This window comes from Thunnus thynnus, chromosome 15 (genome assembly GCF_963924715.1).
Source record: "Thunnus thynnus chromosome 15, fThuThy2.1, whole genome shotgun sequence".
Taxonomy (NCBI): Eukaryota; Metazoa; Chordata; class Actinopteri; order Scombriformes; family Scombridae; genus Thunnus; species Thunnus thynnus.
Window position 1 is genome coordinate 28,289,978 of NC_089531.1, and position 24,463 is coordinate 28,314,440.

A 24,463-nucleotide genomic window follows, 5' to 3' on the forward strand; every position below is an offset into this window, starting at 1 on the left:
TGGAACTTCCTCTTTCCTCTCCCATTAATCATCTCACCGTTAGTCATTTATTAACCAACCAAATTCCAATCTTGCTGTGTCACTGTTACATTACTTTATACATGTGGTGCAGGACTTTATACATGTGGGTGTGATTCTGGTAACAATGACAATAAAACTCTTAAGACAAGGAAGTCAATATTCAACATAGTAAACTTAATCAGTACAGTTATAAACCACCATTGAACCAACATAAACATTATCAATAAGGCCATTAACAGAGCTTACATATACTACTGCTATACAGGTGAACTCGATTCAAGCAGCAAATTCAGAAAATTACAATGGTTATTCCTATACTTCCTGTTTTTCCAGAGTCTCAGTTTCTTCTTAGAGCAGCTGGTAACAGCACAGCTCACAGCACAATAAAGAACCCTCTGTAAAAACAGGACTAGCTGTTAAATTTAGCTGAAAAATTAAGTTTAGTAGATAAAAACCTGCATTTTAATGGCCTATGATGACTATATTTTCAACATAGAACTGCTTTTTTCTGGATCATCTAGTGATATTTCTTAGCATTAACGTCCAAACAGTGAGATCCATTTACATAAATTACAGTGTTATAGCCTATGCAAGTTTACAAGTGAGGTGCCACCGCAGTAATGGTGACTTGGCTACTTCCGCCTGCAACCTGGATTCATCTGTATCCAATATCTCACTGTCTATATCTAACTAATGAAGGAACATGTCACCCAGTGCAACAGTGTGTCTCATTGATGGGTTTTTAATAGACAACAGAGCTCTATGGCACAGAAGAATAAGATATATCAGGCTATTAGACTTTGGATACACACACAATACTTGTAAGTAGATCAATTCATTGTTGGTTTGGGTGGGAGTTGTTGAAAAGAAAAAAATACAATATCACCAGATTTTAAAATTCTATATAAGATCCTAAATAAGATTACATTTGAAATGATCAAGTTTTGTTGTGACCGAGAGGCATTAATGACACTGTGGTAGTGTTTGAGGCTTAAGCTAATGGTGGCATTGTGTTGGATTGCATTCTACTGAAAGATTTTTAGTAATTTATTAATTGGGTTGGGAAAATATTAAGTATGTATGTGAGTACTTCAACAATAAAAAGAATATGAATACATATTTCAGTAAAAGACAAGTAAATTTAATAAATAGTAAAACTGAAATAAAAATGTGATTTATTGCTGGCCTACTGTGTTGAATTGTGCTAGATTTAGACTACCTACATGATCCAGCTGGCAACAAATTTGGATTGATTATTAGGTTGGTCATAAATATTGTTTAACCATTTACAGGACTATCACGAAGTCCATAAAGTATTTGGAACACTTATCTACAAGTGTGTGGAACTTTGGAGGGATGGAAAACCATTTCCAAAAGATATTCTTAAATTTGGTGCTAGAGCATGTTGTCCAACACTTTGGCCTTTATTAATCTTTAGTAATGCATTACAGTAATGTGATTACTTTTTCTTGCTGCACTAATCAATATCTTTATATTTACAATAGATGAAATGACTATATGAAACTTGAAGGGAATTGCTTATAGTGGCCAACCCCCAGATAATTATCACCTAATTGTGCGGTTTCGCTTGGCTCAACAAAGGGTTTTAGTGTCTTTTGGCTCATTGTTTAGGTTCACTGTCTGTCTAACTATTAACTAGCAGGCAAAACTGTTATGCTCAACTAAACATAACAACCACTGCATTACTTATAATTAATAACATTTTCATGCCTTGGACAATTATCAACACCATGCGCCATGTTTTATAAACTTATGTAAAGCCTGTGACATTATTGATCATGATATTTAACTAGAAAAGGATCCTTTTTGGGATTAGATGAGCAGCCCAATAAATGGTTTTATGATTACCTCTCTTTAGTAGTTACAAATGCTGTTAAAAAGAGAGGTGTCCCACAAGGAGCTATTCTTGGTCCTCTTCCTTTCACTATATAAATACATAATAGAATCCCTGCCTCTCTATGTTGTAGTGTACATTTTTATGCAGATACCATTTTATATGCCACCTACTCATCTCTTAATCTAGCCATGAGTAATCTATTATCTGCTTTTCATCTATTTCAGATCATACTTAACAAACAGAAGTGTGTTCAAATGCTGAAGACTTTCCTACCAGCAGTCAATATAATCTTCAGGGCTCCCAAATTGAAAATATCAAATATTACAAATCTAGCTAAATAACACACTCACTTTTAAGGCCCACGTTTCCTTTTGCTATATTCAAGACTGGTGTACTTAAAGCATCTTGAGTCTGTTTATCACCGTGCACTTCATTTTATCACAGGTGATAATTTCCTTATTCACCATTGTATCTTATAAGAAAAGGTGTGACTGTCCCTTCAAACAATCAACAGGGCGTTGCTCTTTACATTTTTATGCATAAAACTCTTTTTTTATATACTTTATTTTATTGTCATCATGGCATTTCATACATTTTACTTATGTTATATAGCCCATGTAATGATGACAATACATTTTTTTAATGATATACGTAAATAATGTGCGTGGGTGTGTCACCCAGTGATACATCGTACAATAAATTATACAATAACTTAAAATAAATAAATAATTTATTTATGCATAAAACTCTATTGGAAAACTATCTCATTACATTTGCTCTCTGATCACAGACAAATACAGTAATTATAATTACAGGACATTTTAACTTTAGCTGTGCTACATGTTCAACCTGCGCTTGGCAAAACAAGTTTTAAATACTATGTTCCTTACAAATGTAGTACGTTAAAGAGCACTTTCTGTACATGTTTTTCTGGTACACAGGTCTCTTTTAAAAGAAAAAAAGATATTGATCTCAATGGCACTACCTGTTCAAATAAAGGATTTACCAACTAACTCATATTCATGACAGCATTTCATTTTTTGCTTATTAAAAGTTTTTAAAAAAATTAACCTAAAGATGCTTCACTACAACTTACTCCCATGCAGCAATACAAAAACATCTAGTTAAGACATACATGTCATTTATACATAATGTACAGCACATAGAAGGAAAATGGTCGAGAAAAAAGAATTCATTCAAAACATATTAAATAAGTTTTCTTTTGTTGGTTTGTCAGATAAACTATAATTACACTGTCAGGGCTTAACATCTATATGGCTACTATGAATGAGGAAAGCTGAAAAACTGAAAGTAAAGTACATAATGTAAATGCCATCAGAAGGAAGACAAGGAATTTCCTAAAATATACTGTAATTACTTATAGGTAACTAAACTCAACACCAGAAAGTGGTAATGTAAGTACCATTAAAGCTAAATTGCCAAAATGTGACACCCAAACCAGACTATTATATTTTATTTATCATACTTTACTTTATCTCGCTCATTGCTGACCATTTTTTTTTCTCTCTTCCCTCCAGGCATTGTGTATTAAAGTGTTATTGAAGAAACCAAACAATATATTTTTCCAGTAGAGTGAAAAGTCAGAGTCAATAATATCAATGATATACTGGGTTACATCTTTCCAGAAATTGATAGTGTAGGGACATTGCCAGAATAGGTGTTGCATTGTTTCTGGATGCATTTCACAAAATGAACAGTTAACACAGATATATTTTCTAAACTTAAGAAGATAATGATTAACAGAATAATATCTATATATGATTTTGAAAGAAACTTCCCTCATCTTATTAGTAAGAAGATATTTACATGGAAGATTCCAGACATTTTTCCAATTCAGGTTATCGACAAATCTAGACCAGTAGGATACAACATAATGAACTGCCCTTTCATCTGGACCATGGATATATTATAAGAGCTGGATACCGGACTAAAAATAGCGCCCATTCAGTCCTGTAGGAAATGTTCGTCTGGCGCACATGCCAAAAAAGTTTCTAGCTTCTGGGTTTGCTTCCGCGTTGTGCGGCCCACTGAATACGCGCAGTAGTATTTCCCCCGCTGGTCCCGCCTGCGAGTTCCCGCTCGGCCCATAGACTTTACATTGTGATGACGTCACGGATTTTTAAATCGCTTTTCTCGGCTCGAGGAAAGTTTTACAAATATAAAACCTCCATGGATCAAAAGTTCATAATAGAAAGAGTCATAATTGACGTTGTTCATAGTGCGAGGTGTCCTGTCAACAGTTTTACAGGCGTCTCTTTTACAATGGTGGTCTATGGGGAAAATCTTTGTTAAATGAAAATGTAAATGTAAATGTAAAAATCCTTTTTGGGCCGCAGGGTGCGGCGGCGCCCTATCCGGCTCTTATTACACATCCATGATCCGGACAAGTCAGTCAATAGATACCATGTAGCCGCTCCCTTTAGTGATGCAATGTTGCATGTGAAGGCGCAGTGTCAAGCTAGAAAAGACAAAACACAGACTTAACCTTAAAGGCTTTTACACACTTCTTTTATCGAGTGAGGAGAAGAAGGACAAGATCATCATCACTGGAGGATGTTGGCATCATACTCCAGTGATGATGATGATGATCTCCGACCTGCGTTCAGCGTCTCATGTCCACAGAAGTAGCCGCCTGTCAGCTGCAGCCCCTGGGAAGCTGAGAGGACAAACTGCCTTCATCAGGCTGACTGACAGCAGGGAGTTACTGAACCAAAACAGTTTGCATGTCGGCTCCACGGGAAGAAATCCACAGTGTTTGTATTTATAAATACATGGTGATGATGCATATGATACATCAATGTATTAATTGATTGGCTTTATTTCTCCGCCCACTGTAGCGAGTGAACCTACCTGTCTGCCTGCAGTGCTCACAGACAGACCTGGAGCTGATCGATCAATATAGATACGGTAAATAAGTTCAAAACACACACACGCAGGATACTCAGCACCCCACGTGGGCCGTCGCAAGAAACAGCTGGTTGATGCTTTTATTCGCTGTGTGAAAACTCCGAAAAATCGACCTGGGTCCGAAAAAAAATCACGTCGCTTTTTCGCCTCGTAATATTCACGTTCTGTGTGAAAGTACCCAGGACACAGTTCGAAAAAATATAATGACGATATATTAATCGCCTTTATTAAAATAAAAGTCTTTGTATCAGTTGATGGCGTAATAGTTCAATGTGGAGTTTGTGCCAAACAAAAATAAAATGCAATGTATCATGATGCCACAGGGCTGCCACGTTCATCACAGCTTTATGTTATTTTGAGTCATCTACTGAAATATCTGTCTGTCTGAAATTAAAATCTCCAGGCTGATAGTTGTCATGGATGCTACTGGGTGATGCAACAGTATGTAGTGTTGCACGTCGGCGCCAGGATGTACGTCAAATTAAGAAAATAAAATAACGATTCAATCTTCACAATAAAACCATTTTACCAGCTCACTTTAAGTCATGGTTCTCAAACGTTTTCACATCAAGGACCCTTAAAAGACACAAATTAGACCACGGACGCCATCTGATAAGATTTTGTCCCAGCATTCCTCATCTGATATGACTGTTGCTTTGAATTGTTTTTTTTTTTGTTTTTTTTTTTACAGAAAGTGTATGAAACCCATGACCTAAATAGTCATACATTCTGTCATGGTGTCATTGAATTATAGTGAAAATATATGATTCTCCTTTTTGCTGGGGATCCCCTGGAACCCACTCAAAGACCCCTGTGGGTCCCTGGACGTTACTTTGAGAACCACTGGCTCAAATTATATGGAAGAGGAATATACAATGAATGACCAGAAGTAAAGACCTCAATAAACGTGACGTTGGTAGTAAAAGGAAATATTACAACTAGTGATAAATATTATGACTAACTCTGTATAATGTGGTAGGGCTGTGGCTGATTTTCACATTTATTTATTTTTTTACCATTGCATGCAAATTGTTTTTATCATACATAGAATTTTTATTGCTATGTATATTTTTACTGGTTTAAATCATCAGTTATATATTTTATTCCTTTTGTTTTTTAGCTATTGTGTTGTTTTTCCTCAGGAGTACTACAAAAGCCTCTCTTATTCTGAAAGAAAAAGAACAAAATCCGGGTATATATTAATTAGGGCGCGTCATCGCAGTTAGCATCAGTGCTGAGAAGTCAGTGACATTGCAGTCTCCACGGATCTTCACAGAAATCTCTTGAAGAACAAGGTAAGTTCATCCATAACTACATGCGTGTCTTGTTAACTGTGTTCACACTGAAATGATGGCGTAGACAGAAATAGTGGCTTTCACTTGAATGGCGTTTTTAAACGAATTCAGGTTCAAAAATCTGTCATTTTCAAGTTTAATTTTATACGTTATTGATAAGAGGTATACACACACATAGAGAACGACTGTCGACCTATTCCAAATGAGTAGGATGTTTGTTAAAATTCGGCGTATATATGACCCACCAAGCAGCATCTTATTGTAGAAAAATCCTATCTAGTACTGTAACGTTTAACACGTGTTAGCTTCTATCCGGCCCACGAGGAACATGTGCTACAATATAATAGTGAGAATACAGGATGATGCAACTTGACATTAAATGGAAGTTATGTGCTGCTTGGTCTACGCCGGGTTGAATGATATTATTCATTAATTTATGAAAAGTCCAACACATGTCGGTAGCTGTTATAGTGTTTGTCCATAGCAAAGCAAAAGTGTAATTGGTAGATTATTTTAATGGACTTCGGTGGAAGGTGCCCTTGATAAGGGACCGGCGCTTACTGTGATGTTAGCTACATGAAAACTCCGCATATTTCTCTGAACAGCTCGTTACATGTCTGCCAACTGGAATTACTCTGAACAAAAACAATGACATACAAAGTTAAGAAAACTTTGTTCATTGAGTCAGTTAGTATACCGGTAGTAGCACGTGGTTTGGCATTTACCCAATAATTGTTCCAGACTGCTTTTGCGAGAATCAAGTTTGACGCGCAGCGCCAGCAGCCCCTCCCATGCCTCATACACCAATCTGCTGCTCTCAGGGAAGTTGGGAGTTTCCTTCAGCTTGTAGTCACGTTCTCCGATTTCAATTTGAGCATACACGATATTGCTGTATAAAGACCTTCCCCAATGTTTTCTGTAGCTGTAATGTAATTGTGTGCATCGTGATTAAAAAAGAATGTCCCATAAGTCAGCAGGCAATGGTCATTGCTCATCCCTCTGCCTGACATGGGCAGAGTTTCAATGCTGTGTAAGGTTCATTGTAGTGCAGGGAAAGGTTTATGTTCTGTTGCACTAACTTATCATGTGGCTGTGTTGCTCTGTGGAGCATGTGTGTGAGTTAACATTCTAATTTGGTTTACAGGAGTTTTAAGAAATCCACAACAATCAGATATTTTTCACTTTTACACAAGCACCCCTCAAATATTGTATTATTTTTTTTCACAATTGATAAAAAAGTATCTCTTGATACTGAACTTATTTAGTTTGAATGCCACAGTTATTTTACATTTCAGATTATTATAAACTGCATACTGACCAACACTATCTGTCTCTTTCTGACCACCTATTCATCTCTCTCCACAGCTCTGAGATGTGTGGTATCTGGGCTTTGTTCGGCAGCGATGAGTGCCTGTCAGCTCAGTGCACCTGTGCCATGAAGATAGCTCACAGGGGCCCTGATGCCTTCCGCTTTGAGAATGTCAACGGCTACACCAACTGCTGCTTTGGCTTCCACCGCCTGGCTATTGTAGATCAGCTGTATGGCATGCAGCCCTTGCGAATCAAGAAGTTTCCCTTCTTGTGGCTCTGCTACAACGGAGAGATTTACAACCATCAGACGGTAAGGAGATGCTAGCTGCTGCTCTGAAATCATTGGTGTTAGTGGTCCTGTGAGGAACCACCAAGGTACATCTCCAGTCTGTTATAGGGCTGCTACTGACCACTGAGCCACCTTGCTGCCAATTATTCCTGTTATGTCATCATTAGGCTTGCCGTGGTAGTCGATGTTACCGGTGTTACACGATGTTGGGACATACACCGATTACATTACTTGCCCACCGCCCAAACCTAGTTTTGCTTTTTTTCTACTGAAACAAACCCATTTATTTCATTTTTGCGTATCAGCGTCCATGTTCATCAAATAAAAAAACTGCAATTTGTAAAGTATCAAGCGTGTTATCACGAGTTTATTAGTCGGTGGGAAAATATCCGCACCTTGGCATCCCTAGCCATCACCTGTTCCCACCATCTTGTCAAGGTTGCAGTCGTCCTAAACTAACACACACAGTTTAGACACTGAAACACCGTATTTAGACTGCACGTTATGTGACCACCCATTCCCATCAAACAGCCTTGAAGATAAAATCCAAATTGCCAACATCTGCTGCAGGTCTCACAGTTTGGACACTTTGCTCACATTCCAAAAGCAGCAGTCCCCTACCGGAATCTACACAGCACCTCTGTCTGCTTAGAAGCACACAGCCCATTAAACAATTATGTACTTGCAAGGAAAAGCAGGAAAAAAATTGTCATGAAGCAGCCAGTGAGTCTGTTCCATCAGATTTACAACTGAAAACTGCTGACACATGGTCGCATGTTAGAAAGTGAGCTAAGACTTTATTATCCTAGAGGGAAATTTGTCTTGGACACACAATGCTGCTGCTGTACAGTACCAAATAATTCAAGTTGGACAATAATTTACTCAGGATAAATACTAAAAATCAGTCAATACAAAATAAAAGGTAAAACGGAGAAAGGAGCTTACTGTTAATGTTAGCTACATGAAAACTGTGGACCTCGCCCTAAAAAGCTTGTTTTGTCTAGAGCATGAACAAAAAGTACATCCACTGCACTAGCCCCCTGATGTTATCACTTATTACATGTTCCCACATTCACCACACAAACATCACCACTTAGTTTGATGCCACTGATTTGAAGAGTAACTGTACCCAGGCAAATAATCCAACCAGTAGGGACTACATGTTCCTCCACACCCTGTGAAAGACTGACTGGTGCTTCTGCTGAATATTTCCACAGTGGGGAGAATAAGTCACTGAGAAATATTTTGCATGTGGTTAATAACCTGCTTTCTGCTCAATTCAACTTTTGTCCAAGATTTCCATCACTAGCGTGCAACTTGTTAGCTATGTTGACTACTTGTCATTGTTGTGTCTTATTAAACTAGATTAAAGACATGCCAGCATCCCTTTCTTCATTCAGCTATAAGTGATTCACATGATTTTGTAACTGGAGGAGTCCAGTTTTGGATTAGGGGGGGAATTTAAAATTTGATTTTGCTCCACAAAATGAAGAAAAAGTGACAATAATTATAAAATCAGTTTTGGTCACACTGAGACTGACTTAAGAGAATCAAAGCCCATTTTTGACTAATCCACTGTTTGTTAGTGATAGAGAAGTATGAATGTTTATGTGAAGACCTAAAAACCTAAAATAACTCTCTGTGCTGTTTCTCTCAATTTTCTCCCAGCTGAAGAAGCAGTTTGACTTTGATTACCAGACTAAAGTGGACGGTGAGATTTTGCTCCATCTGTACGATCGCTTCGGCATCCAGAAGATGGCTTCACTCCTGGACGGTGTCTTTGCTTTTGTTCTGCTGGACACTGCCAACAGAAAAGTCTTTCTGGGAAGGGATACATATGGTGTGCGGCCTTTGTTCAAACTCTTGACAAACGATGGATTCCTCGCAGTCTGCTCAGAAGCCAAAGGTAATGGGATCGTTTCTTACCTCTCCTTGAATCAGATGTTTTACACCTTTTTTTTTTTTTTTTTTTTTTCTCCTTTTGCATTGCTCTTAATTTGTTTTTCTGATCACAGGCCTCACAGAAATTAACCATGCACAGACCACCCCCGCCAAGATTGACGCCTTTCTCCCTGGCCACTATGAGGTCTTTGATTTGAAGCAGTCCGGCAAAGTGCAATCTGTTAAGATGGAGCCGTTTCACTGCTGCACAAAAGAGCCTGCTCATGCCATCTACGACACTGTGGAGAGACTACCAACAAGTATGAAACCGCGTTTGTCTCTTTTTGTTTCGTTAGTTGCTAAGCATTTTCTATGGCGTTATTTAAATCGATGTGTTCACAGGCTTCGACGAGGAGACGGTGAAAAGCAACATCAGATTCCTGTTTGAGAACGCAGTGAGGAAACGTCTCATGGCTCACAGGAGAATTGGTTGTCTTCTGTCAGGTAATTTATGATTCTGCCATCTACAGAATGAGATACTGAAACAGTGCCTGTAGCTGTCTGTTACATGAAACATTGTAACAAACTTTTACATCTTTCTTTGTAAAATAAATAACTAACATACTTTATGAACATAAACCCTCATAAAAACTATCAATAACACCTTGGGTAACATAAAAAGTGAGTATATTAGTGTATTTTCTTCTCATTCCACTTCATTCGGTACCAAAAGGTTGGCATTACCTGTTCTCTACCATTACACATCTACTATATCACAGTGGCTTGCCTGCATTTGCGACATCACATCTACTGGATTCTTGCCAACACTACCAGTCAATGACCAGTGGGTATGAGCTAGTGGATATACTTTTCAGATTACTCACTATGGTTTTCCTGTTTCTCATGGAAGGGCAGGCTGGGTGACTCATTGGCCTGTGAGACCAAAAACTGAAATTCATTCACACATCCTGGCGAAGTACATGGAAAGTAACATTCTGGCCAGTCATAATAGTCCACCATGTAGCTAGCTCAGTCGCTAACTGGAACAGGACAAGAAGTTAACGCGGTTAATTCAAGAGAAGTATTTTAACTATTAATTCTTGTCTTAAGAAGGACTGCAAACCAGGCCCTCTTGTGGAGCTTTTTATATGCAGCAGCACAGGGCTTTATACATTTTAATAGGGGTTTTATATACTGAAATATTATATGATATGACATACTGTACAGTAGTACACACTGGTACATGAGCTTCAACCACTAGATGTCAGCAAAAACAGATTTTTCAGCTGATGCTCTTCATGCCTTAAAGGACAGGTTCACAATTTTTCAAGTCTGTCTTGAAACATCAGTCAGGAGCCCAAATGAACATTGAAACATGTTTTTCTTGCTGTAATCATTCCTCCTGTTCATACTGACCATTAGAAGATCCCTTCATAATGCACTTACAATGGAAGTGATGGGGGACAAAATCCACAGTCCTCCTTCTGTTCAAAAATGTATATATAAAGTAGTTGAAACTAGCTTCACCTCCAGCGGCTACAACAGTAACATGCTGCTCTAACACTGATGCTTCACTATTAATAATCTAATGATGTCATAAATATAATGAAGGTTTGGTTTTAACTTTGGTGGGGACAAGCCAGCAACACAATGATATTGGTAGGCACAGGTCCCTACTGTCCATAACCAAATCTATGCCCATATATATATAATAATATATCAGTCAGAGGGTATAAACCACTACTTTTACTGTAATACTTTACGTACATTTTGCTGCTAATACTTATGTACTTTTACTGTAGTAGGATTTTTCATGCAGGACTTTTTCTTCTTGTAATGGAGTATTTTTACATTGCTGTATTGGTACTTTAAGTACCATGTGAATACTTCTTCCACTACTGTTTACTTGAAAAATTGTGAACCTGTCATTAAATCCTTTTTGGACTCCCAGGTCCTCTGTGTTCCCTCAAAGGGAGTCAAGATGTTCTGATATTGGACAATGGTTAAAATTTCACCAAAGTTGAACTCTTACTTTGCTACTGATTGTTGTGTTTTATTTTAGCCCCAAGTTGCTGGTGAATGAATCTGAATTGCATAAATTGCTAAAGTAATGCTAAAAGTAAAATTTGCTAAAATAAAATACATCAAACTTATGAAAAATATTGGTGAGGTAAAATAAAATACAGGCCAGTTCTGTCCAAACATGTGATTGGCTCCTGTTGAGGAGCACATTGCCCTGTTATGTTGTCATTAGATAAGCCTGAATACAGTTATTTCTTGGAAAGCATTATTGATGCAAGCTGGGAAGATGGGAAACAGTTGTTTGGGTCAATGAACTTCATTCATGTTGTCCATCAACCAGGTGGTCTGGACTCCAGTTTAGTTGCTGCTACACTGGTGAAACTGGCCAAAGAGGAGAAGCTCCAGTATCCCATCCAGACATTCTCAATCGGGTCAGAGGACAGTCCAGACGTCATAGCTGCTCGCAAGGTGACTTCTTCTCATTGCCAAACTATAGTTTTTTCCTCTACAGTTTTTTTTATCTTCTTCTACAGTCGATGATATGAAGTTTTTTTGTGGAAGGAAAAAAAACTTGGTCAACTTTTAAGTCAAGTTGTTTTGTGTTCGTCAGGTTGCAGCTCACATCGGCAGCGAACACCACGAGGTGAACTTCACCGCAGAAGAAGGCATCCAAGCTGTAGAGGAAGTCATCTTCCACCTGGAGTCCTATGACATCACCACCATACGTGCCTCTGTTGGTAAGTGCAAAATGAAGCATTGTAGGAAATGTATGACGTTAAGAAACTACAAAGATGTACATCATCATCATCATCATCATCAACATAGATTTAATTTGGACCCCCAAAACTGCAACTGGACCAACTGAAAAGTAAAATGTGTTTCAGTCACACTAAATACATTTTTGAGTAAGCAAAACTACATCTATGAAATTAAAATAAAGCTAATAATAAAAAAATATGGCCACGGTTGCAACCTTATAAATAATATGTTATCATTTGCTCTCATTTCAGTTTCATACAAAAAAAAAATCAACACTATGAACCTTACAAACACAGCATATACTGCAGTGCTGTTGTTCTGGATGATATTACACTGCACAGCTAGTGATGTAGACTATCAGGCTTTTCACTCACAAAACAGCAGAATGATGGTAAACATTTGCACGGGATCATTATGTGGATCTGAACTGAAAGTGTGAACGCTTCACATTTTTCTGATTGATGTGCTCACTGATGCGACAAATGTGTCTGAGTATGCTGTATCACTACATTCCTCTTCCTCCTGATTGGCTCGTTTGAATCGCATTGAAATCCAGTGAGATTAGCGAAATGGTCAAAGAGGTCAGCGAGGGCAACATATGGGACGTTTACTGTGTTGTAACCCGACCCGACACATTACAGCCATAATGACGGTCTGAAAAGGGGAGCTGTGATCCCAGTTTGTCCAGTAGTGCATCTTTAAAACACTGCAGCATCATTCTATAATCGATATATATCACAATATAAATCAAGTTAAAACTTCCCTTTAAACTTACAATTCTGTCAGGATTTCTTTGAAGTGGATTCAGAATGTGAAAACTGAAGAATCGTATCATCTGCGAACAGAAAATTGATCCCTAATAAAAGAAATTAGACAAAAATGAACTTAAATCTTCTTAAATCTTTGTTGTGCAACAGCCTTCAATCATTACCAGACACCAAAAAGCACATTTACACAAACTTGGTTTCCAAAAGTGCTCAGTCAGAACACCCTTTGCTTTTCTTTCAGCTTTTGGGTCCATTACTTTCATTAGCTTCTTGAATCATGCAAGAACAAATCAACAGCATGTGTTACGTCTCATATGGTGTAAAGCTAGAAAAGGCAGACAGGACAGTGTGTCGCTGGGGTTTTTCTCTGAGCAGCTCCTCGCTTGTTTCCTGTTGATTGTGACTGTTAACACTCTGCATCTGCTATTGGGTGACAATGTTTCAGGTGATGAAATAAGTTGGTGGTATTTCCTGTTTTTTAAATCACATTTTTAGCAGAGTTCACATGTATGCTCCGCTCTGTTTCAAGTTGGATTTGAAGTCGCCTGTACCACCATGCCACCGTCATCTTTTGACCTTGTTTATCTACAGTATTTCCTGTGTTTAAGGTTGTTGTGGCCGCTGAGCTGTCGCTTCCTTCGTTGACACGTGGAGTTTCCTCTGAAGGAGCGCTCATCTTTTGTTAAATCAAAAGAGTAGCATGTGGTTGGTTCAGTCAAGTCAACCAACCACGCCAGGGATGTGGGCTGTTTAAAATACCGCCCTGTGATTGGTTACAAATAGCTCTGCTCCTGTGATGTGATAGGCTCTCGTGCGTTGTCAGGCAATGTTTCCTACTGACAGTTATATCGACCATTTTCTTCTTGTTGGATTTTATATTAGGATGAGTGTTTTTATATGGTTTATATGGCCCAGCTGTACTGCAGTGTATGTAGGCAGGAGTGAATCCATTGGTTGACCGGTGTGCAGTGTAACATTAAATAAAAAAGTATCTCTCTGCTTTAAATCATCCTTTACAATTATAGCCATCTTTTCAAAGGATCCAGAATGCTTTACAGTCATTTCTGGCACATTCTTCACTCAGTCATATGGACTAGCTCTCTTGATTTGGTCTCTTTGTAACTGAATGTTTTTCTGCTTCGTCCTCTGCAGGTATGTACTTGGTGTCAAAGTACATCAGGGAGAAGACGGACAGTGTGGTCATCTTCTCTGGAGAAGGCTCTGATGAACTGACTCAGGGATACATTTACTTCCACAAGGCAAGTCCTCCAATCACTGTCTCTCTGCATCAAACAACAGATAATCGGAGACAAACAGACACACACCGCACATATTCTCACCCTCTAATTCAGTGGAGCTACTGTGAAAGTTAAAACGTACCCACAGAATAGACTGGGGAAAGAAACACAAGTTGGGGACAAAATGCATGTGATCAACTGCACTCTCTAATGGCAGGATGTGTCAGACATGGCAGACAGCAGCTGATCTTGGTTTTGCTGCCATCTAGTGGTTGAAGTTCTGACCTCGCTACAGCGATGTACAAGTGTGTCCTGGAATGTTAATAGAGTTGAGTTGTTAACAAAAATGTTATCCTCATCCAGGCTCCAAATCCCAAAGCAGCAGCAGAGGACAGTGTTCGTCTGATGAAGGAACTCTACCTGTTTGATGTTCTCCGTGCTGATCGCACCACCGCTGCACACGGGTAACACCATTCACCTCATTCACAACCACTGCATCACATCACAATTCAGGCTGACAAAACCACACAGCAACATGTCTGAGAAAACAAGTCCTCTGTTAGAAAAGTCCCCTTTTTTGCAATTCTGTTTTCTAAAAGTCTTTACTAATGCTACAGCATGTCAGTGGAAATATCTGCTTCACTTAAATATTAAAACCCTGAATTCCATTTTCACTTGTTTCTATGACATCAGCTGTAACGCCTTCATCCCTGTTCTTAAAAATCCTGAAGGTGCTCTTTCTGCTCTCTACTGTAATTTGTTAGTTAATTGGACAAGATTGGAATGTTCAATTTTAGTAGTCTTGATTAATGTAACCACCAAAAGGAAATCAAGTGTCAGAAGAAAAAGATGAAGTGGTCTGACTTGAACGGCTATTTGATTGGAAACAGTTAAATGAATAATGTTTTATAATTAGAGCAATTATGTGATTAATAATTTAACCTCATTGCTTAATAACTAACCACAGGAGTAAAAGCCATTAAAACCCAACAAGGTGATACTGGTTCTAATAAGTAAAAAAAAAAATGAAAATGAATTTGGAACAAAGAACCTAAATGATGATCACTGATAATTGATAGCAATGGAGCTCTCAGTTGAATAATATATATTTTATAATATATAATATATATTTTTGTTTTGTGTCACATTTTTTTTATTTTTGTTTCAACTCATCTGAAATTCCTTTTTCTCATTCAGCCTGGAGCTCAGAGTGCCTTTCCTGGACCACAGATTCACAGCGTACTACCTCTCCCTGCCTGAGGAGATGAGGATTCCTAAGGTTGGTTCATTTGTGTAGTTGTTGTCGTCCATGTGCTCAAACCAGTGAAGTCACCTTTTTGAAGGCAGTTTTCTACCATCACCATGTAATAACTCTTTGTTTTTTATGTAACCAGAACGGAGTGGAGAAGCACCTTCTGAGAGACTCCTTCAAAGGTCTGAACTTGATCCCTGACGAGATCCTGTGGAGACGCAAGGAAGCCTTCAGTGACGGTGTGATGTCAGTGAAGAAGTCCTGGTATACCTGCCTGCAGGAGCACCTGGAGTCTATGGTAGGTGTTACTGTGGGACCAAGAGCAATAACACACATCAAACTTCACTTCACTCATGAGCAGTAATCCATCCTGAAGTATTTTTCTGAACAGGATTCACATGGATAATTAGTAGTTTGCCTCATCCTTATTACACCATCACATCCATATTTCTATGCTATTTTTTTTTTTTTTTTTTTTTTTTTTTTGGACAAACAAACACTCACCTGTAGTCCCACAGTGTCTGACCTGCTCTGTCTCCTCTCAGGTGAATGATGCCCAGATGGAGAAGGCGCACAAGACCTTCCCTCACAACCCTCCTCGCACCAAAGAGGCCTACTACTTCAGACAGGTGTTTGAGAAGAATTACCCTGGCCGGGCTGAGTGGATCCCCCACTACTGGATGCCACGCTGGACCAACGCCACTGACCCATCAGCCCGCACCCTGTCTATCTATAAACCCGATAAAGACCAGTGATTCACTGGAACAGCTGTGGGCCTGTGTCTGTCAGTCATCAGTGTGTTGGCCTTCTTAGGACCTTCTCCACTACATGTGTCACTCTTAGCCCTTTTTTAGAATTTGATTTATTCGGCACTATTTTGAGCTGCTCCTGGTTTTACCCTTCATGAAATTTGTCAGACTGTGATGTAGTTCATCAGACCAACTGTAGAGTTTAACGGATTTAGCTGTACTGTTAGAGGAGTTCTAGTTACTCAGTTTGCTTTGTGCAGCTGACTGCACTATGAAAGCTTCGAAGGTGCAGCAAAGCAGTTATTGTTTTACAGCTAAATCTGACAAACTCCATCAAAGTCTGACAAAAAACAATGAATACTTCCTGAAGTACAGCTAAATCTGATCAACAAACATCAGGGTTAGCTTGATATTTTCATTTTATTTATAGGACCAGTGTGTAGGATTTAGTTGCATCTAGACCTGAGGTTGCAGAATGCAACCAACTGAATACTCCTCACCTCAACTCCCCCTTCCAAGCATGTAGGAGAAGCTATGGTGACCACGAAACTCACAAAAAATGCAAAAGGCCCTCTAGAGCCAGTGTTTGGTTTGTCCGTTGTTGGCTACTGTAGAAACATGGCGGTGCAACATGTACATATGTTTATCTACATCCCCATGTAGATATAAAGGATTCATTCTAAAGGAACAAAAATACAATGGTTCTTATTGTCATAACATACTTATGAATATTATATTTCATTTCTGCCAAGTCTGTTCCGCTAGATAGCACTAAATTCTACACTCTGGACCTTTTAAAGGACCATCCCAGAGGTTTTATATGATCAGCTCATTTCCTACCTTTTTTTTTTTTTTTTTAAATTGTTAACCATTTTTCAAAGCACGCTATTATTTATTAGATTGATTTTCTGCCTTCCAGGCAGCCATTTGTTTCAGTTGATTTCATTATGCTATGACATGAAAATGAACCTGCAGAGACTTGAAACTTGCTTGGGATAACAGTAATCCATTACAGGGAACACCTCACTGTTTTTGGGTACTGTGGGATATGTTATGAGTACCAAAACTGAGCCTTTACAGGATCGTCTGTCTTCATTCTGCCTTGAGCTGCTTAACCAACTAAAATATTATTCTGATTGGCAGTAGTGTGAGTTTTAGTGTCCTACTCTTCCATCATAGTCTACATGCTGTTACACAGGCTTTTCTGTAGTGTCAAATATTGTCTCTTTAATTTATTTTCATAAACATTATCAGCATCCTGAATCCAAAAATAATGAGCCTCAATCAGCACATCAGTCACATTCTAGTTATGTGGAAAAAATAGAATAACCTGAGGCTACTTTCTTTTAGATGGTACTATACTTGAAGAGATCTCAAATTCAAATTCTTTACAGATACTTTGTCCTCATAAATTACCATAGACATGATATAGATAGACATATATTAAAACAATACATTTTAATAGAATCCTACCCGTCACTTGAGGTCATACTGAACCTACTGATCTGAATTAGATGCCCATCGGGTAAAATTACTTCAACATTTGCTCAAATGTTTCTTTGTTGGTTTGGCTATAGAGTCGCTAACACCAAAAAGGCTGCAGCTTATTGACTAGTATATTATGCAATGTGTGTAAAGGACATCTTTACAGTTTCTCATGGGTAGAGGTGAGTCATGTGTGAACCTGGCATGGTTTATCGCACTGATTAATGCCATCTGTGCTGGTTTTTTCACAGGGAAATAGGTGTTTGAGTCAGAGAGGATAGGCATTTGTTGCATGTATGTGCAACATAATATTTGAGTTAGGGTCGGGGGATATGATGTATATAGGGAGAAACTTATCAGCTGTTAGAGTGTTCCATCAAAGGGAACAACTACCTATGTTTTTCAATCATTTTAGGTATTTCTTTCACTTGGTTTGCAAGTAAATTGAATTCAATTTCTAGAGAATTATCTATATCACAATAAAAAGTTAAATATACAGTAATATTTTATCCATATGGCCCACCCCTTCCAAGTGTTGAACTGAGGAGTGAACTATAGGTAGTGGACATTATAATACCTGACAATGTACTACAATTTTGCAACATTATCTAACAGTCAATATACATTTAACACTGTAAGCTTTAAAAATATCTCAGTAATTTATTGCAAGGCTCTTGAATTGATTGCATTATATTTTCAGCTCTGTTATTTTGTCCACTCCCCATCATAACAATTATCTGTCCAACTTGCTTTCTTGTAATTGTTTATGTTTCGTACTAATTAGTGTTAATAAATTCACTCTTGGCACTGAAATGTCTTCTATGTTCTTCATGCAGTACCTGTCTGATCCACCGGAGTGCACCCTTACCTCAGTTGTACAATTTCATGACACACACACACACACACACACACACACACCCACACACACATAAATCACAAGGAATTCACAATTTGCAAGCTGAAGTTCAACCAGTAAAGAAAATAATTTTAATATTTGTCAAACCACTATAACACACAGGTATCTGTCATATCACACCATATGTCTGGGTGGAGATCAGGACAGCTTTTCTGAAGTCACTCGAAAGCCGAAATGAGAACCTGTCCCAGTGTGTTGTACTTTGAGAACAATCAGTTGCAATTAAACAGTTATGAGGCACTATACAGTGACTTTGGCAGTGCAATTTTCAGCATACCCCGGGGTATAGCCTTGCTTTGATGGTCCACAACAACATTTAGTCTTTGTGGCATGGCAGATGGTCTAGAACGGTCACAGAAATCACTAACATTGATAATGACATCATTTCCCCCTCCTCTTGCCCCTTTCTACCTTCTGCTGGGACAAATGAAACTGGCACAGGTACAGCACTGCTACATCACTACAATGTGGAAACAGAATCTTTTTATTTGACTAACAGCTATACACAGTTTTGAGAAAATAAATCCAGCGTCGGATACCCCTCCCGAGGATGAGGAATGGCTAGATGAGAAGCAGGCGGGTGAAGAGATGACTGTTTAGCGGCGCTTGTCGTACGTCTGTATTGTGCTCCACTCATAGGAATCTGCAAGAGGGAGATGGTTGTTAAACAGGGACCTCTATAATAACCACACAGTTTATTTCTTTAAAAAGTGGCTGATAACATGAGGACAGTTCACACATTAAACTACCTGGCTCCTCTTGGCTCCTTTTCCCCATCAGTCCAACAAAAGAGTTGACTTTATGCCCTTCAAGAAAAAGATATTTTGATTTAAAATAGTTCACAGAGACCAGTGTAACAAAACAGCAGCAACAAAGTTTCATTAAGCTAAATGAAACTAGGGTTATAACCAGTATTTTAGAAATACTGAGGTCAAAAGTTCAAGTTCCCCCCTCGCAACCACACCCACCCCAGAAAAAAGCCACTGAAAAACATCAGAAACTTCTAATCATTTTTAAAAATGATGTAATTTTTTTAAAACATAAAACAGTCATATTTAAAGAAATTTGGTCCAGTGCTTCTCAACCTTTCTGGTTTGTCTGAAGATTGTGACCACTTCAACCAAAGAATGATTCCTGATTCCTTCTCAGGTTGTTCATTTGAGGATGAAGAGGATATATTAACTAGTAATTTACAAGAAAGAGTCTAACTTGAATCAAGTCTGGAAAACGTTTTCCCTGCATCTGCTTTTATCACATGATTTAGTCTAAAAATATTAGGATCTCCCTAAAAAAAAAAAAAAGCCACCATGTGTGAACTCAACCTGATGGAAAATCAAAATCAAAATAAATCTGATGGACAGTTGCATCACAGCCTGACTGGGGCCCCTGTCAATCACAGTAATGGACTGTAATATGATCAATGGGGGTGGGGGGGTGGGGCGCTGTATTGGATTGGGGTGTTATAAAACCAAACACAGCCTTTAGGGAATATATATTACATATTAACATATCACACATCAATATTTGCATTAAATTGATGAGAGTAAACTGTAAATGTACTAAATCCTGACCTGCTGGAGAAGAATGAAATAGTATTTTTGTCTCTGGTGTTTTGTGTAAGAGACAGTGTAAGAGTGTAAGGACAGAACACATTCCTGTTAGAAGTGAAGGATGAAATGCGTAGCTCCATCTATCCATCACAAGCGTAAACAATCCAATTTAACTCTCAGATGTCCTTGGGGCATTGATCCCAGCACTCTCCCTCACCCTAATAATGAGTGACTTATAGTCATGCCTGCATAAGAGGAATAAATTAGATGTATACTTACTTATACTGCGCTGTGTTGCATCACTGAGTGGGTGACTAATTTAAACAAAAACCCCTGACAAAGAAAAAAGGAAAATCCCCTCCTCCTCATTCCTTTTTTCCTCTACGCTCTTTATCTCTTTCCTCTTTGTCGCACACAGACTTCTGCTCTGGACCACCATCCATACTGACAAATTAATGTGTTCAAAAGAAAAGCAAAAACAGTGACAGACAGTAATCTGCAGTTGCTGTCAATTAATTAAACCTTGTGAAATTGTGTGTTCCCCTCAATTACAGAATCTTTTTTAACCACTGTTGTTAAATATAAATATTCAATGACTAATATTGTGGGCGAAATATGACAGGACTTGCTTTTTCCTCATTGTGCTGACACAATGCTGGCACCGAATGACTGACCCAACCCACTTGAGTCAATGTCTGTAGTACTGGAGGAAGACATATACTGATTGCCAAAACATCTGCTGGCTCATGCTCCATCATTTTATTGTCAAATATAATACATAATAATGTTATAAAAAGCTGGTTATGAAAAAAACTGTATTTGGTCAAACATGGTTCCTCTCATACTATATAATGTTAGAGGAGTGTAAATTTGATCTAAACAGAAAAAACATGTATTTCAAAATGTCAACTTTTCATAAAATAAGACAAACTAGCTTGTTTTAGGCATTTTCAGATCATTCAGTGAGCTTTTAGAAGGTCTAACACACAGGAGCAGAGACGTAGCTACCATCAAAGACATTGACGTCATGCCCTTTGTAGTTTTTCTAGAAAATTAGCGATGGTGGGTATGTTTTTAAGGCAGATTCCATTATTTCTACATTTGACTACTAGATTCTGGATCTTTATGTCATAATAATAATAATAATAATAATAATAATAATAATAATAATAATAATAATAATAATAATAATAATAATAATAACGTGTGTTGAGTGAAAGGTTTTACAGTTTCAGATTCAGTAATAAAAATGGGTGTGTGGGGGGGGGGGGGTGTTGGTGGGGACTCATGACGTCAGTATTTCTATAATCCTGGTTATGGCTCTGCACAGGACAACTTATCAAATACGGAGGTATGATTTTCACTGCACAATGAAAGATCAAGCCAAAATGACCAGAAATGAGGTATGCGGTAATGAGGACAAATTTTTCCTGTAGGCTGGACTGGTGACACTCATCGAATAAATGATCACATTCAATCATCAGTCAGAAATCCACTACTGTTTTCCAGCAAATTTAAATAATGCTAGTCTGATTGTGGGAGAAGGAGTGTTTCCTTCTTACTGACTTTTAAGGCACAATCTGGAGAGTTAAATAACAAACGAGTGACTATACTTACTTTTGCGGGTGATCTGTGCATTTGCTGTGGGAGGAAAAGTAAAAGAAGAGAAGACAAAATTAAGAGTCAACCAGTCAGCAGAGGGAAGTAAAAACCCTCTGGCATCAGAAATGAGGCGTTACCCATAGAGCGCTTCCCCATCAGACCGATGAACTGGTGTGGCCGCGGCTTTCTTGTCATCCTCAGGAGGATTTCTCTGAATGGGTCGTTGGAAAGCCAGCCGTCCTGAGGGGTGCAAGAAACTCAATGAATCTTCACAGAGACACCAACTGGAATCCTGCTAACCTGGGCTGTAGGATGTCATTTGTCACCAAAATGTTAAAATAAGTTTATAAAGAGACAATATTATGGGGACAAAATGGAGCAATAACTGCTGGAGGAATCCCCCCCCCACACACACACACATACACACATACACACACAATAATCCACATATGCCTTGAATTTTGAACTTCTATTAAGTGTTTCTATTTCCATCTCAGGACATATTTCTACAGTATGCATTAGTCTGACAGTCTGAGATGTGGACCTGGGGGCCTAATGTCTCCAGCGCTGAGTTCTAATGATTTATTGTAGGCTCATTCATCTGCAGAATGGCCCCAGCCTACAGTTTATGGTATTGGTGGAGCAGTTTGGAACGTTTCCAACTCGCAATGTCAAACACAGGACGTGCTTTTCATGTCAATAGAGATAGTCTGGGCTTCAGCTCCTCATACACTGCGCACTTCAGCCTTTATTTAATTTCCTATTGGCTAGTCTGCTCTGACCGCTGCAAACATCTCCTCCTTCATGCTGGGTGTTCTTTTTTGTTTCACCTGTTTCTGTTATAAATCCACTTATTCCCCTTATTCCTCAGTGATAGGCCACTATTGCTGTGATTTGCTGTATTCTGTGTATCTTAACATATTGACACTAATTTTGGAAAATGGAAGAAACTCACGCAGGCAGATTTGTTTCTAGTTTTAAGAAATACAGCCTTGATGTCTTGAAGGCTGAAACTGAAACTTGCAGGTTGGGCTTTTTTTTCCAGTCAGAGAACTGGTGTCAATTCGTTTCATTGTCTGGCCACACTTAACTCTAATTAGTTAACACTAATCAGTTATGTTCTATTAAAAAAAATATGGCTAATGGTAAGAGCAAAAAATAAGTAAAAATGACAAAAACATCAGATCATATTTTTTTCCAAACATAAAACATCTGGATATATTCCCTACAAGCTGACACACTTGTTCTCATATTATCTCATCATTATTGCTCTACTTTGTCTACAGAAATACACAACAGTTAACAGTTATTATGTTAAGACAGGTTTTACTAATAAGGTTTTTATAGCAAATATCCTGCTGGGTAATTCGATGTTGAGATTAACTTTATTTCCTAGTTTAAAAAAGATGCTCTCAGTTTCATCCCACTAACTTACCTTTGTGCTCTTACATATTTTGGTTAAAGAAGCTTATGCTAGTAGGTGCAGATTTATGCAACTTTAATTCAAAAGAGAAGAAAATAATAATAATTACTACTGTTTCTGCTTCTGACTAGAACACAATAATAAGCAAAAACTGGCATTTATGAATAACAAAGTTGTCTAGTAAACTACCTGAATTTGATTACTGCTCGTCCAGTAGTCAACCTCTTCTTTTGGGTCGTTCTCGCAAAAAACTTGGGCGACGGCGAAAAGAGCCATTAAAACTGGTAAAAGCAGCAACTTCATGATGCCAAACTTGTTTTTCGACGCAGTTTTATTCAGATAAATAAGTCGCTATACGAAAAAAAAATAGCTGTCGTTAAATAACTACAAAACAAACAAACAAATACAAAATGAGTAAGGTTTGAGGCACGAGCAGCAGCTGTATCGTGCGCGCACTGCTTCTTCCGTTTCAGCTCAACAGTAGTCCATAGTGCGTGCGTGCGTCAAAACGCTGTGCCAGGCTCCCGCCACTGTGTCCAAAGCTCTCCGCGCGCTCAGCCTCCGCAGTTACTTCTTCGGTCTCGTGCGTCCTCCTGTCCAGAGAAGCCTCGCATGCGCTCCTATATAGCGGTCTAAGCAGCGTTGCTTAGTAACGCTATTACAGTAGTGTGATTACTCGCGCCCAGTCACGAGTTAAGATGTGTAATGATACTTCAATTAAGTTACAGTTGCCAGTCAAACCACTTCTCTTATCACGAGCTGTAAACTATGTGCGTCACTGGACTTTCTCCATATTAAACTAAGCCTGAATGTAGTCTAATTTATCATCCTTATTCAGACATGTATTGTGTACTATAATACAGCACTCATTCTGCACAGAGGTCTAATCATTTATAACATCACAACATTTCTGGGAAGACTATCCTCAAAAACGGACCATAAATAAGATATTATTTTACTTGGAAGAGATCTTAAAACAGTGGAAGGAAACTAATGTTGGATTCACGTTTCCATTCTCGGTATAGCAATTAAAGATTTTTTTAATGTATTTATTTATTCATTTTTACAGTAAAATGAGTCATAATGGCAAATATAAAAAAATCTGAGTTGTACATCT

General features: G+C 38.3%; 2 protein-coding genes across 2 annotated transcripts; one reads left to right on the forward strand and one right to left on the reverse strand.

The window, feature by feature from the left end:
- The first annotated feature begins 5,956 nt into the window (after window positions 1–5,956).
- asns (asparagine synthetase) lies at window positions 5,957–18,668 on the forward strand. Its single transcript, XM_067611639.1, has 12 exons — window positions 5,957–6,102; window positions 7,468–7,723; window positions 9,371–9,608; window positions 9,718–9,903; window positions 9,986–10,087; window positions 11,946–12,073; window positions 12,216–12,342; window positions 14,284–14,390; window positions 14,733–14,833; window positions 15,567–15,648; window positions 15,764–15,919; window positions 16,167–18,668. Exons 2-12 carry the CDS (start codon window positions 7,475–7,477, stop codon window positions 16,374–16,376), a joined length of 1,686 nt encoding a protein of 561 aa, XP_067467740.1. The 5' UTR covers window positions 5,957–6,102; window positions 7,468–7,474; the 3' UTR covers window positions 16,377–18,668.
- A 146-nt stretch (window positions 18,669–18,814) lies between these two features.
- On the reverse strand, window positions 18,815–23,956 carry tac1 (tachykinin precursor 1). Its single transcript, XM_067611641.1, has 5 exons — window positions 23,536–23,956; window positions 22,061–22,163; window positions 21,939–21,962; window positions 19,521–19,577; window positions 18,815–19,414 (listed from the first exon to the last, which is right to left on the reverse strand). The coding sequence occupies exons 1-5, from the start codon at window positions 23,647–23,649 to the stop codon at window positions 19,368–19,370; spliced, it is 345 nt and encodes a 114-aa protein (XP_067467742.1). The 5' UTR covers window positions 23,650–23,956; the 3' UTR covers window positions 18,815–19,367.
- Between the last annotated feature and the right edge of the window lie 507 nt (window positions 23,957–24,463).